Source organism: Corvus moneduloides, chromosome 5 (assembly GCF_009650955.1).
Source record: "Corvus moneduloides isolate bCorMon1 chromosome 5, bCorMon1.pri, whole genome shotgun sequence".
Lineage (NCBI taxonomy): Eukaryota > Metazoa > Chordata > Aves > Passeriformes > Corvidae > Corvus > Corvus moneduloides.
In genome coordinates, this window is record NC_045480.1 from 41,806,461 (window position 1) to 41,822,769 (window position 16,309).

General features: G+C 38.6%; 1 protein-coding gene across 3 annotated transcripts in view; it reads left to right on the forward strand.

Annotated features, from left to right (window-relative positions):
• The first annotated feature begins 837 nt into the window (after positions 1–837).
• BANK1 (B cell scaffold protein with ankyrin repeats 1) overlaps positions 838–16,309 on the forward strand; it is a 137,771-nt gene continuing 122,299 nt past the window's right edge. For all 3 annotated transcript variants that reach the window (XM_032109898.1, XM_032109900.1, XM_032109899.1), the window contains exon 1: positions 838–1,014. In XM_032109898.1, coding sequence (XP_031965789.1) covers positions 1,002–1,014 — 13 coding nt within the window. In that variant the 5' untranslated portion in view covers positions 838–1,001. The remainder of the gene's footprint in view (positions 1,015–16,309) is intronic.

Here is a 16,309-nt window from a genome sequence, read left to right on the forward strand (position 1 = left end):
GGTTTTGTCACACTAGGACATCTATAAAGACTGCCTCTGCATGAATTTTCCTTCCTCTAATACTGCTTGAATTCATTCTGCAGCCTTGCCTTCAGTTCAGGCAGTCTCTTTATTTTGGACACCCATATTACTGAAACTGGTACATAGCAAATTCACATTTGAGATCTTTAAAACCTTCGACAAGTTTCTCTAAAATCAGCCGAAAAACATAAAAGTTCAGGTATGGAAGGTGAACTCAGGAGTCTAGGTGAGCAAGAAGCACACATCTATGCACAAAGTGGTTTGAAAAGGTTTGCTTCCTTTGAAAACTTATTTCAAAAGGTACTTTCAGTTTTTCTGTAATCCTATTTTGTAGGGAAACACCGGCTCCTTGTGGTGGGTCTGGCCTTTCTTTTTAACTTCGAAGATGCCACCTTGACTGATGTCTCCTGACTAAATTTGGCGGCCAGTGCAGCAGTGAGCTGAAGCATTTGCAGTGTCTCCCATGGGCTGCTTGTTTTGATTTTTTTAGTTTTTGTTTTACTCTACTCTGCGCCACTCCAAAAAATAAATACATGGCACAATATTGTGGAGGTGGTAATCATGCCACACCAGAACACCTGATCGCTAGGGGATACCTCCTAGGTGCCTTTCATCTCTGAGAGGCTTTTCTCCACAGGGTGAGCTGGGCACACTCTTGCACCAAACCCCAACACTCTTGCACAGCTAGAAAGGTTAGACTTCCTCCTCGTTTCCTCCCCACACCCAGGCAGCCTCGGCGGCAGAGGGCTCTCCCCGCGGCTGGCGGGGCGATGCCGGGGTGCGTGGGGGTGTGAGTTTAGCGGAGGATATGGGTGGGGCCCAGCGGGCAGCGGAGCCCCGCGGCCGCAGCAGGCGGGGAGGCCTCCGCGCTTCCGTGCCGGCGGCGGCCGGGACAGGACCCTCGGGCAGGGACAGCGCCCTCGGGCCGGGATTTTGGTGGCTGGGATTTTGGTGGCCGGGACTGCGCGGGCGGCGGAGCCATGAGCCCGGCAGGTCGGTGCGAGGCGGGTTGCGAGGGCGGGGAGGTTCCCACAGGGTGCTGTGTCCGGCGTGGTGTTGGGGAGTGGAGACCCTGCCCTTGAAAGTAGCCCTCAAGTGCAGGCGGTGTCTAATGCATCTCTTACGGTCTCGCAGTACCAACGTAAATTTGCTGAAGAGGAGGAGATGTACCACCAAAAGTTAGGAAATGTAAGAAGAAAAGTTATACGAGCAATATTAATTCGGTCCTACATGTGTATCGACTTAATACATCGATACTATCGATAGTCTTAATTGGCTGATCACATGTTGTGTTATTAATTAGAAATTGATCATCCTCTTGCAGTCTCTCAGCTTTCCATATGGGATCCAGCCTGTAGTGTACCACAAAACTGTGCTAGACTTTGCACAGGAATATTATTCCTTGTTTATGCTTTTATTGGTGTTTGTTGCTATACCTGTGTGCCTCAAAACTGTTCGTGTGTATTTTGTTACTCCCTCGGTAGTGTTGGAATGCATTGTCCCATTGACTGGTGGAAAAATTTGATGAAAAGTTAAAATTACTTACAAAGGCCTCATGTAAATCAGAGGCAGTCCTTAATCTGAACCAGAAACGTGTGACTCCGTGTCCCTGTGCGCATTCTTCCCAGTTGTGTTCCCTAATTCACAGAAATACTGTCTATTTACTGCTCCCATTTTCTTCATGTGTCTTTGCAAGGCTCAGCAACACTTAAATCAAGCCCAGTGACTGCCAAGCTGGGCACTCAATAAAAAAGAAATGAATGACATGTAGCCCGATACCAGAGGTTTGACTTATTTGCTTGCAGGGAGCTTAGCTTTATTTTTGTGATTCTTTTATTAGGTGGGAAAATATTTTATTCTCATTTTCTGAATGAGGAATTGAGAAACAGAAGTCTGAGGGCCTGAGTCTGCAGAGGTGCCTCAATGCTTTGTTTTTCTGTTCTGATTCAGCATTTTAAATGACTGCTTCAGATGTCAAGACATGTTTTTTTACCAAGTACTTTTATGTTTTGCATCATTTTATAACATCAGAGTTACCACATTAGTTATTTAATTATCAAGTGCAGCTTTGTAATGACATTAGCATTGCAAGCCATCTTTACCTACTTCTGTCATTAAACAAATAAAAAACACCAGGAAAGAAAGGCAAAGTGACTTTTCCAGCTGTTTTATAATAAGTTAGTTGTAGATGAAATATCAAAACTCAGTACTGCTTTGCTTTCTACTTAGGGCTGGTGGTGAAATGGGTATGGTTATTTTACTGGTTATTTTCTATCTAGACCCAACTTCCAGTATTGTGAGCTTCTTTAAAGGAAGAAGTCACATATATGAGCAAAACTACATTTAATAGTATTTCCAAATATGCCTGTGCTATCCCAGTTATTAGGCAAACTGATATTTGTAGATGGGAACAGTCGGCAGGGCAGTATTCTGATAATCATAGACGTATGCTCAGTGATCATTCTGTATCAATGACAGGATACAACTCTGCATGACCTGGGGGCATATAGTTTACAGTCTGGATCTTGGTGAATAAAGGCAGTCAAATCCTGAGTATGCACATGAAATAGCTGGAGTAATTGCTGAGTCAATATGTAAGAACACCAAAGAGGGATGGCTGCTTTCCCAGCTGCTTGCAGCCAGTTCCACACGTTGGCAGGGGAACAAGTAACAGTAGGCTTAGCCAGCAGAGGATGTGCTGGCCTTCTACTCCATCATCATTTGCCTCTGTCATTTTTTAATGTATTGCTTTGCCTAAGCCTCATCCACCTACAACCTCCACGCACAGACCTCTCTCCTGCAGGTTTGCCACAGCATCAAAGCTTTCTTTCTACAGTGTATAGAGGTCTGTTTTCTGCTGATGGAACAGTATCTGTGATGTACTGAGGTTGCTTTAGGTGGATTGCCCAAGGCGAGTCTAGCTCAAATCTGAAAGCTGTTTGGGATGCTTGGTGAGACAGACAGGCTTGTAACTGGTCAGTACTTTGTAGAAGACCCTAGATGAACTTCTTTATGTAAATTCCATTAAAGATGCTGTAGCTAGTAGAGCTAAAACATCTGTAGTGTGGGATCTTTGATGACATCTGCCTTCACCTGAGGCAGGAGGCACTGACAGGATAACTTCATTGTTATGCCATGTTGGAGTTATCACTCCTCTTTGCACTCGGGAATGTAATTATCTTCATCGAGATCTTTCACTGTCAGTCCTTTATTTACACAATGTACATTTCTGTGTCTCCAACTGTTTCTGGGTTGATGTTTATGTAAGAGATGTTCTGGGAGGGAATCTAGACAGTGAATAGACACAAGTAATACTTGATTCTTGTTTTTCTCATGAATTAGGGAGTGCTTGAGTTTTTAGTCGTCAATAATTTTTCAGCTTCCTTCACTTTTAGGGAAAAAGAGATCTCAGAAAATTATTTGATTCAAAATGCAAGAGGTCTAGTGGTGGAGTTTTGAAGCAGATTCAGTAATAAAATGATAATAAAAATCGTAATATTCATATTCAATATTAATTATTAAGTAATATTCAAATTATTAATGATTTTTTAGTTATTGGAGTATCAAAGAAGCCAGAACTGAAGTACCTCAAAGCTATCATTTGTCTTCAGAAGTGTTGGGATGCTCATTCAGATTCAAAAGTTGATCCTAACTAGCTGTGTTCCTTACTCTAATCCTCTCCCTGTTGCAAGCAGCAGTTACTGAAGTTTGCATAGAGGCAATTGACCATCCACATTTAAAAAATTGTCTCAGTGGTATCACTGATGATATGATAAATATGAAAGAAAACCGCAATCTCAGTTTCTTAAATGGAAGAACATTTTTGTCCAGGGACTCAAAACCAACAGTGTGACTCTTTCCCTGTCTATATAGTTCTTGAAACTGGTCTTTGAGCATTTGGTTAGCTTATATACTTCTTTATTTGCTTGTAGGTAATAAAGAATGTTTTTATCTCCTCTAACAAGCTTAAGTGCCCCAACGCAAACAGCAGCAATAGGTTGTGATATAATTATAACCCCATGGGAGGTCCAGTGCTCTCTGGCTGTTGTTAAAAAAATAAAGTTGTCCTGATGTTTTGTATAAATCAAAATCAGCCTATTGCATTGTGAACTGTGGAAAAAAAAAAAAAACAAAACCCCTAGGTTATATTAAATGTAAACAAAGTAATAAATTCAGAATGGTATTTAAAATAATTTTTGAAATGACTGTGAAGATAGGAAAGGAGTCATGAATACCAAGATTTAAATTTTAAACTGGAATCTATTTCATGTAATACTGTTGATGTTCATTTCGTGTTTATTGGCTCCCTGCATTGTAAGAAAGCAAGGCTTTGTATTAAGCCACAGTGTATAATTTATGCTATCACAGACCTGACAGTTAAAGCAAATTGGTTTTACCAGCCCCATCATTTCTTTGTTTTTCAATGTTTCTGTGAGTTTTTTTGTACAGATAGGTAAGAAGAGTCTTACACGTTTGACATTGAGACAGTTCAAGCAGAGGTACGGCTGAGTTTGGAAAGCACCCATTTGCATTCAGATCACATGCTTAACAGCTGGAAAGGACTTGAAACTTTACACAGGTGATTATAAATAGCTGCAGTCTGTGGCTAAGGTTCACTGCTTCTTGGGTGGCAAACAGTCATTTTTGTATGACCAGTTGACAACTAAGGAGTTTTCTTTATTGCCAAATACTATATACTATTAAAAACAAATTTACAACAGTAAGTACAGTTCCTCTTAGTAGTATCTTGAAATCGCTTCTGTGCTAAATGAGAACTCTGAACATATCTCTAGGAACTACAGTTACTGTCTGAGTATAGCCTATTTGGAATATCAGTATTCAGTGATACTCAGTTACTACTTTCATCAGAAATCAGTGTTTTACTGGTTTTACTAGTGTGCCATCTGGACATTGATTCAGGGCATTCAAGCTCTGAAGTACACAGTAACATATATAGGGATTAGAAAAGGAAAGCAAACCACTCTCTCCCTTGTTTTTAACTGGGAACAAAACTAATTTCAAAGCCTGTTCAACTTTTTTTTTCAGTCTTTCTGAGCTCTGTGCAGAATTTGGACATAGTGGTGTTTGCAATATGCAATGCAGGGCTTAGCTTTCCTGTCCAGAGAAGTTCTTAAGGATGATAAAGGAGATGGTTTTACAAGCATATGTTCCATGTTTCCCATGGTTAGTGAAGTAGTGGATTCCTCAAAACATGCTAAGAGTACTGGGTTTTTATGAGAAATGCTCTCTAGCATATCCAGCTGTCTTATGTACTGCCCTATGGCTTTTTATTTCTACAGTTGAGATGTATGTTTGTATAAAGTCCAGATTCATTGTGCAAAATTTCATTGTTATTATTGATATCTACAACAGTTAAACCTGGAAATCAAAAAAGAAAAGCAAGTCAAAGAAAACATTTGAAAAATTGGTAAAATTTACTGGTGATCTGTTGGCATTTTAAATATTTCCTTTGCATGTGGTATGATGTGCTTTTGTTTGTGAAAGTGTGTATTTATATACCTAACAATGTTCTTTAGAAAAGGAAATGTGAATTTTCACAACTGCTGTTGCCTCTGTTTAAGGAATAGAGAATTCATGTAAGACTGTGAAGCTGAAATGCAATACCTTTGTCAAGTTTCACAGTTTTTTCTCTGTACCTACTTGTAAACTTACTTCAAGTGAGTTGCTGAAACTTGCAGGTTTTCATAGCTGAAAGAAATGTATGGCTGTGTCTGGTCTTTCTGCTGGAGTGTACCACAGCTTCTGTCCAGCCCTGCATCCTTGGGTTTCCTTTCTGTGGAAACCAACATCAGAAGAGAGGCTTTCCTGGGTGACCAGGTTTTGCCCTCACACCAAGTTAAGGTGCAACTATAGAGCAGCTGGATCTGAGAGCTAATGCCTGATCCTAGATCCCCTACTCCAGACATGCCTAAAAGAGTTTTCTTACAAGAAATAATGTCAGATAAACAACCCCCTGTCCCCAAACCTGACTGAGACCCTGTCATATACAGTTCAATTCATGCCCAAATGTGCTTTATCCTCCACATTTTTCAGTGTTGGGGACATGCATGTATTGTGTCTCTCAAATAAAGCAAGGTATTTTCCTGTCAAAATGTAATGAAGTAATGATATTTTCACTCACTGTTTATTGTTATACTTGTTTCCAGTTAAAAAGAAAAAACAAAACCCAACCCCAAAAAGAAATATTGTTTTTTAGTTGTTCTCTCTACAAGGTGAGTGTTAAGTTGTGAAGAATAAATAATTCCAGTTTGTTTACTGTAGTCAGTAAAAAGTGGTGTTAATATCAGATTAGAAGTACAATAGAAATAGTAAGCATTTCTTTTCTAGTGGAAAATATCAAAAATTCTAGAAGCCTTGGGAAAAATGGAACAATTAATAGAATGACATTTATGAATTAAACTTTTAAGAAATAAGGTAATATATGCTAAACATATTTTCATATAGTATACCCTTCCGTTTTTCATAATTTTCATTTATTTGTGAAACATTTACAGATTAAATCGCTGAAAGGAAAAAGTTATAGTATGCCTGGAATGAATTGAACATGGACAATTTTTAGTCATTTGAAGACTGAAAATAAAAACCTTCATGTTAAGTAGTGCTGTGTCCTCTGTAAAAAGGAAAGGCTAAATACAGAACTTACAGGCTTCAAAGCAGTTTAATGCTAATATGATCGTGAGCACCAAATGAAAACAAGGAGTACTTTAATCAGAAGCCACAAGTGTGGTGTTCCTCTGATTTATTAAAATTTGTGATAGAAAAGACCTGGGCACTTGCTCTTTGTTGAATTATAATATGCATGGGTGACAGAAATAAATTTCTTAAATTAACAAGAGTATATGAACAGCAGAAACCAGATATCTTCTGAGTTTGATTAGCTTCCCTTTAAAAACATGAAATACAGTGGGAACTGGAAAATATGCAGTATTCAGTATAAACCCCTTCAAGAAGAAGTGATTTTCCTAAGGAATTTTGTTATTAAGAATTTTTTGCCATGTTTGCAGTAGCATTCCTGTGATTCAGTTGTGACCGAAGTCTGTAGTGCTGGCCAGGAGTGTATGCTTGAGCTGGTGTAAAAACTCCCAAGAAGGTGGCCAGTGTATCTCACGTTGTACAAGCAGACTGTATCTACCTAGAACAACTTGTTCCCATTATAAAGTCAGTTTAGAGGAGCATTTTAAGAGGGGGGGAAAAAAAAAGTCCTCTGAAAAATGACTATTTGATCATTATTTTTCAAATGCCTTTTGTTTGAGGGAGCTGAAATAAACAATCCACGTGAGTTATAGTCTCAATTCAAGTTCACTTCAAAGTGAGAGGAAAGCTAATGTCTTTACAAACCATTCTGTGGGAGGTGAAGGTATGGGTGTTAACGGGTTAATGGTGTTGAAACGGGTCTTAATGTCTCTACTAACTCTGGGCAGTAGGTTTGTTGCAGAGCCCACGCAGCTTAGCTCCTGAAACAAGTAAATACGTGTATCAAGCCTGAACTTCTGAACTTTGGGGTAAAATAGTAGGTTCACGGGGGGAATATGTGGTAGGCGGTGCGGGAAGGCTGTACCTTCCCGGTACCTCAGCCAGTGGGGAAAGGAAGAGGGGAATGCGGCCGGGAGTTGGGGATAAAAGTAGGCTGCGCCCTCCAAAACCTCGAGGGAGAGCACCCTGCAGGCGTGTGCCCCAGTGGGCTGTCTCCCTTTACTCGAATTAAATTGCAGGGCTCCTCTGTCCCCTTTTTGGACATAAACCTCTGACGTTTGTGGATTTTCCTGACAAAAGCAAGGCCTTCAAGTAAGCCAGATAGACCACAACATCTTTACGGGTATCTAAATGATTCTCGCCTGTCCAGAAAGTAAACTCTAGCAGCTTAATCTTACTTTTATTATCTAAGAGTAATTTGCATTTCAAATTCATCTGAATCTTTTAAAAAGTATTTTTTAAAGGTAGGCTCATATTATGAGAAAATGTTATAAAGATTTAACCAAATGATAGAAGTGGTCGTGCTTGGAAAGGATGTTCTGTAGTATCTGGAAAATCTAATAAAAATGCACAAAACTCAATATACCTTATTTCCTCCACCCCCCTGAGATGTCTTTTAGTAGATATTTCACTGAGTCTCCGGTTGCTGTAGACTTCCTACCTGTAAACATGGAAAGCTAATTCCCCAGCCTAGTGTGTCTCAGAATAGCTCTATTTAATCAACAAAGCCTTGTTGCCGTGCACTATCAAAGGAAATTTTGCTAGTGTTTTTAATCAAAACTTTAAGGTTCTTATACACGCATTCTGGTTTTGTAACACAATAATCTTATCATGAAAACTTTCAAATGTGTTTCTCTCCCTTATACATTCTGTTCCCTGTTCAAGACTAGCTATTTTAGAGGAGGCCAAATCTAATTTGGCCTTGAATGAAACAGTCTGCAATGATTGAATTGGGGAAAATGTATTTCCAGTGAAAGTTGAGGCCAGATCCTACATTTAGCAGTTTGGAAACACAAGAATTTTCTGCTTAAAGGGTACATTCAGGACAGTTTCATTTTAATTTTCTGCTAGTGTTCTTGCCAAGCTATTGTCAGTTGGTTTTCTAAGAGAGTTTAAAAACAGCTATGTTTCATTGGCAAACTTACAGCCTGTATTTCAGCACTGATGCTTATAGAATTCATTGAAATGGCAAGCCATGTTTCTATATCTTAGCTTGCAAATACATAATGTATACCATAGTTTTTGTACTCCCACATGCTGTTAAGTCCATGCTCATTTTGAATGGCATATGTAATAATGCATAGCATTCGTTTTGAACACAACCATGCCTTAAATAACATCATTAAAAGGCAGAACTGTCCTCTCGAACTGTGGCAACTCATTCATTGGATGCAACACTTTGGATACTTTTGTGAAAAGCTAGTCCTTTTTGTCAGAAATCAAGGGTTGAACATTAACTTAAAATACTTAAAATATTGTGAAAGTCAATTATGCTATTTAATTTCTCTCACCACAATTATGTCACAGATGAGCATTGTAACATTTGAATTTCCAAATGTACATGCTCTACCCAAAACAATCTGTTTTGCTTAATAAGTGAAGTTTTCACTCTTGTGTAACAAAAAACCAGTCCAGTACTGGATAAATTATAGTTCAGAATCTAAGTCTTTATTAAAGTTGTAGTGTTTAGAGGAGTGTTTCCAAACTTAAGTTCCTCTGCTTTTATAGGTTTTTATTTCTTACTGCAAGATCAGAGTGGTTAGAAGTCTCTCAAGAGGTTTAAGCAACTGTCATTTTTTGAAATTGACTCTTGAACATGTTGTTTTGTTTGTGTATATTTCACTTCTTGGTATATTGCTAAAATCTGGATCACTGAATTTTGATATCATAATAGCATTTAATTTAAGAAATGTTTCATTTTATTGTGGTTTGCCTGTGGACCACAACAGGCCAGGTACCTGTAAGTGCATTGAACACTACAGGAGCGTATGGCATTGCAGCCTGTACCAGCTATAGATTCAGTAAAAGTGGCCATGTTCAAAAGTTTCTCTTGAGGCACCAGCTTTGGTACAAGTGTGCCTGAGATAGTGGGAGCTCAGCTTCATGCTCATGTTAGTGTATTTTAGCATTGAGTGGTTGTGGTCAGGGAGCACTGTATAAAGACTTAGTTTCCTAATGCTGCAAGGCTACTTCCACACTGGTAAGTAGTGTTCCCTACTAAACAGGATGTGCAGAGGTCAGCAGTAGGGCCTGAGAGCCATGCAGGGTACACTGAAGAGAGTATTTTGGACTTGCTCTTGTCTGGTCCTATGGCCTTCACAGGCAGTGTGCATGAAGTGTGATTCTGAAGATTTAAGATGTTTGTGCAGTTATAACACTAATCTGCAGTAAATGGAAAATGGAACGTGGGCAGAATAAACTCCAGGGGAGGAAAATTAAAACTGTACATTGTGTTTCATACCTTTACCAAATGTGCTAGCAGTTATTGCTGAGCAGCTGGCACTCGGTAGCATGTTAAACTGTGGGATTTTGAGGACTCTTACATTAGACACTAATAAAATACAAGTATAGTGATGATGGTGATAGATCTATGACAGCATCAGCCTGTTTTCTTTGAAGATTTTTCTTTTTCTGAATGTTCAAGAGGAAAGTAAAAACTTAGTTACATAGATTTAGTCAAACAATGAGGGACTTGATGTAAAAAGCAAGATGCTTCATAGTTCTTTTGTCCTGGCCTGTCCACCCCAAGCTTCTGAGTTTTACTGTATTTGAACTACACAGGGTCTCTGACTGTAGTGAGATAAGGTTTAATTTGGTCTCAAGAACTGTTCAGGAAAGATTTGTTTTCACTTTCTTTTCTGTACCTTTCTAACTAGAAATGGAGAATAGTGTGCTTGAAAAGGTAGAAGGACTGGTGAGATACTTTTCTTCCAGAGTACTTAATTCCTCTAGACATAGTTTCCCTGTTTCTATCCCACAGTGAGGCTATACCACAGTGACCACAATGTATGGCAGGTATGTATGTATTGTATGGCAAATCTGTTCACAAGAACCTGAACATACAGAACTGGTTTATTTCCAGGAAGCGTCCCATGTGGTCTAAAGCAGTAGTAGTTACACAAAATCTTTCTGTGAGGGCTCCCCACTAGAGGAGGACCCAAAATTTTTACCCAGGTAACTCTCCAAGTTGTTCTTATATTAGGACCAGTAATAATTTTGGGAATTTATTTTGCAGGGGGGAAAGATAACTGCATGTGTTAAAATCATACCGAAGACATAGCTTATTGGAAAAATGTCTTTTGAATCTCATGCAAGCTAGTGGTATTTGGGCATCATTTGCAGGCCTGTGGTTGAATTTGTGAAGGCAGGTTGGAATTCATTTAACTAAGTTGTTTTCTTTATCTGATGGACAGAAATAAAAGTAGTTTGTTATATAGGTAATTTGTGGAATCTTTGTCTTAAGGCAGTAGAGAGGAAGCAGAGGTGGGTTTAATATAGAGAAGTCAGCCTTCCACTGAGGTTGTTCCTGAGTGTTTTATTTAGCTTGGTTTCTAACTCACTGTTAGCTCTGTCATTGCTCATTTCATGAAGCTGCATTTATGTAATGATTTTCTACTTCATTTACTTCTTTCTGTGTGCAACATTAGCATGAATGCTGTTTAAAAGGTCAAAACAAAAATATAAAGTGGTTGTCCAGCACTGATGAGAGATTTGTCTTGGGTTGTTTTGTTGTTACTGTTTGGGGGTCTTTTAGTGACTGTCATGTATTTGTCAGAAAAGGAGGAAAGAAATGAGCTGAAACTGGAGGACAATTTCTTCTACACCCTCATAACTTTGACATGTTATACATCAAACAAAAACTGCTTCTCACATTTACTTAAATTTCTGGATGAATGCTCAAGTAAATGAGATGCATTAAAAAATGGATTTAAAATCAGCCTGCAAAAGAAGGAGAAGATTGAGCCATCTAATTTGTGGGATCTCAGAAGCCCTCCCTCAGTACTGTGCTGACTTGTGGCAAAGAAGCTGTAGGTTTAGAAACCTAAGAAGCGTAGATGATACACTGGAACAGGTTGCCCAGAGAAGCTGTCGATGCCCCATAAAAGGAAGCATTCAAGGCCAGGTTGGATGGGGCTCTGAACAATCTGGTCTAGCGGAAGGTGTCCCTGCCCATGGCAGGGGGTAGAAATGAGATGGTCTTAAAGGGTCCCTTCCAACCCAAACCATTCTATGACTGCTCTGAGAGAGTTCTACCAGATTTCTACAGATTTCTAGTGTCAATGGTAATCTGTAATTTAGGAATTGTTGGGATGTCATCTATGGTTAATTCAGTGTATTTGATTGCATTAGAAATGCAGGGAACACAGAAATATCTGAGCATGAATTGCAATAAATGGTGCTATTTTTTGATAAACATTGCCTGATGATCAGTGTCTGCCATGTCTTACACATTAAGTAGTCTAATATGTACACTGCCAGGTGTACAAATTAGACTACTTAATGTGTAAGACACTTTTTTTGTTTTGTACATCAGTGTTACAGTGTGACCTTCCCAGACCATAGCAGCTGGAATCACAGCAACTTACCCAAAATGTTACTGTTTGCAAGACCAGTGGTTTTTGTTTCGTTGTATAAGCACTATTTTCTGAGATATATTCTCTTGTGATAGAGGTGAATGTACTGAATTTCATGAGAATGTTTTCCCTATATAATATCTGCAGAATGTGTATTCCATTCTTTGTTTCTTATTTTAAAGAAATTAAAGTTAAGAATTTGTGAGAAACTGAAGTAACAATGGAATCAAAGGGGACAGAGGAAAAAAGTGAGAGAAGGCAAAAGAAATAGCAAAGAAGTTAAATTTAAGTGAGCAGAGTTCAAGTGTGATCATAGATCCAAAATTGCCTGCACTAGGTCAGGATGGGGACATCTAAAGAGATCCTGGTAAAAGAAGCACTGGCAATTAAAAATAATAAAGTAAAGAAGAGGACACTTTGGTCTACCCTAACAGGACACTTTGAAATTAGATTTTTTTTTTAATATTTCATGTTTATACAACCATAGTTATAGTGATAGTGTAAGGGGAATCGTCAGGTGGTGGTTGTTTCTCGTAGCAATAGTATCTGTTAATGCAGACTTGATACAGCTTGCTCAGGTTTTCCTGTGACTTTAAAGATTTGTTCAGGTTTTGATGTGACCTGAAAGACTTGTTCCATAGTAATCATAAAAAAAGTGGTGTATTATTCCAGCTCTTCATGCTGTCATTATGATATATTTTTCTCTTCATGATTTGTTCGTGTCTAAAGCATTTCTGAATTACCTGGTTGTTTTGCTCTAAAATCTACTGAAGGTGCGATTTGCTCTCAAGGAAGTGACTGTAATGACATGAAATTTTGCCTCATTGCAATTGTGATAAAGGAGGAGGTCTCCTTTGAAACAGAGAAACGAGTTCTGACCTCTATATCCCATGTTTGTGTTTAGCCTTGCTCATTAGAAACAAGAGCACCTGTCCATCAGTAGATATGCAGCTGTAAGGATTCATAGGACAGATCAGAGACAAAGGCTTAAACCAGGAAATAAGGCCATATAACTTCATGAGAAAGAGCTTTTTGGGCATGATGTTAGCTTTGTCATGTTTGATAGTCAGGTATCTTTCTGGTCTACCTGTGCCAGGTCCATGCTGTGGAAAGATACCCCAGGAATTTATTTGGTTCTGTGTTCCGTTGTTACTGTAGGGAACATCAATGGAATTTCTTTACATGGAAAACCAACTAGGTCAAGCCTAAACCAATCTCATTTGTATAAAAATGGTTACTCTCTAGAACCTAATTTTGCCCACTCCAGACCTCACTAAGCTTAGTAAGAAGAAGGGTGAAGACATAAGGCTTGATTTTATACAGGTAGAACAAGTATTTGTTTTCACATACAGTTTAGCAATTAGCAGCAGAAGGTACATAAACGATGAAAGTGTTCTTATTACATGCTAGTTAAATAGGCATTTGAGAATAGAAGTGCAGCCACTGCTGGCTGATACAATGAGGGCAGGAATGGCCTGTGTTTTAGGATAATTCCTTTCATTGAAGCAGGTGTGCCATATCACTGCAGCAATTTTGCTACTTTGTGATCTCACTCTAAAGTTTGCAAGTGGCTTCTTATAATTTTCATTTCCTTTACTGGAACATCTCAGAGAAGCAACATAAACTGCCTTGAAAACATTTTCCATTATCTGCAAGTAGTTCTAAAGTTCTGTCTGCTGTCCTTCCCACGATGAATGCATTTTGGTTTGCTTCAGGGGATTTGCCTTGCAGAATTCCAGCAACCAAGAGCTAGAGTTGCATTTTGAGACACATTTACTGGATGTGTGTGAGGTGTGCTGACTGGGAAAATCAATGCTTTCTAGGTGGGTGAGGGGCAGTTTGTTATGCTAAGGCCACTCATTAGTGCTGAATTAAATGTTCTCATTCTGTTTCCAAATGTTAGATTGCAGGGATTGTTTGAAGTCCTAGTGAAACTTTTTCCAGTTTTTATCATATCACTGTTAGTGATCAGGGCAAGCAATGTGAAGACATGAATGGTTGAATCTTTGTAGAAGATTGCCAAGGGGCCAAGAGATTAAAGATCTTCAGATTCTGAAGTCTTATTTGGACTAGTAGGTATGCTTGTCATTCTCATCCTACATACAGCCCAGATGGAAATGAATCTTCTGGAGATTAGAAGAAAAGTTTTGACAATCTCCAAGCAAGGATGGGAGTTTGGGTTACTTTTCACTACCTATCTTTCTCATTCTCCCATTTTTTGTCATTGTGTCATGACCCTTAACTATATCTGCAGTTTTATCCTATAGGGTGAAGTAGAGTGCAGTCAACTTGTAATAGCTCTATCCTGGCACTGCTTGCCTGGAAAAAAATACTGCTGCTTTTTGTGTAAGTTTTTAGCATGAAAAGATACTCATGGTAATCTTGGAGAGTGTAGTCTGCTATTCACAAAAGAATGAAAGATGCAATGGATGTCATTCCGTATCACTTATGTTGCCCAGATTTTTCATCAATATATTATGAGAAAGTGAGCAAGAACTTCTTGACTTTATACTTCTCCTTTGAGATATTTAGCTACTGTACTTATTTTAACAAATTTTTGCTGATGGACAGTAGTTCATTGCATACTGACAGGGTTCATACATTTCTTTCTCAAATGTCTTTCCTTTTAAGTCTGGTATTTTAAAAAAATCAGCCAACCTTCCCTTCCCCAAGTGAGGACATCTGAGACAGGAAGAAATAAAAGGGACAAATTTTATGCTTTCTCTAGCAGTTGATCCTGTCCTTTCTCAACACAATGGTGAAGAATTTGAGAGGGTGTTTTCTTCACACGGTTATCAAAGGCTGTTGGGATTGAGGTGAGGATTGTAAACAGAATTGCATTACCTTTTTCTTAGGGTTGACTGTGGCAGGCTTGGTATGTGGTTATAGGAGTTCATGGGCAGCTCAGTGAACAACAGGGAATGCCGTTGTTAGGCTGCAGTACCCAAACTGGAAAAGACTCTGGACAACCCTGAGAAACAAGGTGATCCATCTTTTCACTAAAACTTGGGTAAATGTTGGTGTTCAAATCTCACTTTTTTTTCACCAAAGCATCCTAAGGTAGTGGAAGTTTAGAGCCAATTTTTAAACCCTACCCTAATTGTAATCAGCCTTACTTAAGTCAAATGAAGTATGTTAGTGCTGAATTTTTGGAAATAACTGTAGTAAAATGCAGTTCAAAGATATTTAGAAGTAAAGAACATCATCTACAAGCCTTTACAAACCCCTACGAACCTAAAATGCCATTAAAAGGTAGGGAATGAGTTGATACCTGTGCAGTGTTATTCTCAAAGATGAGGGTTACCAAGTGCTTCTTGATTATTTCTAAGCACACAGAAATTATCTTTTACAAGATTGCAAGATTCACTAACTGAGGTATCTGTTAAAGAGCCCCCAGTTTTTGGTTTGTTTCCTTTGTCTTCCTGGTGCGTTTGGTGCGTTGAAGAGTTCTTGAGGTTTCCTTTAGCTCTCTAGTAGACTTGCTTTTTTTTCACCCCTCTTCTCCTACTATATACTGTATCCTACTATATAATTCTTGCCGTAAAAGACATGTTCTTTTGCCCTATGTAACACAAATTCTTGATTCCTGCTTGGTCACTGTAGTCTCATAGGATCTGGCAGATTTTTTCAAAGAGCCCTTCAGATGACATGAGATGTGCATGCTTGGGCTGAGATGTGCTTTCTTGGGCAACCACGCACAAGTAACTAGAGAAGAGTGTTGCTTGTCAGAAGAACCCCTTTCAGGTTATGGATGACTGCATAAATTCTCTTACTGTTTCTCATTGCTCAAGTAATAATACATTTTATTTCTACCTTTGAGTCAGTTTCCAAATAGGAGCAGATGAAGCACAGCTTAATTTTGTCAGGATATGATAGTTTCTATTACATTAACTTTCAAGGGAACAAAATTAATCTCAACTTACATTATATTCCAAGTGCAGTAAATTCAAAGAATTATTCCGTAAGAGATGAAAATAATGAAGGGGAAAAAACTCTGGTTGAAAAGTTAAGCATTGTTACTGTACATTCAGTACTGGGTAGTGTTGCATTAAAGCTAGACTTGAGCTTTTTTGTTGTTTCAGGTTAAAATAATACAGTTCTGAAGGCAGAGTTTTGGTGGGCTTTAATTTTCAAGTAAGCTGCCTTCAAGCATATGCATTTTAGTAAAATCTCTAAAGGCAAAAACATTGTATAACAGGAAAAAGCTACTAGTACATAGA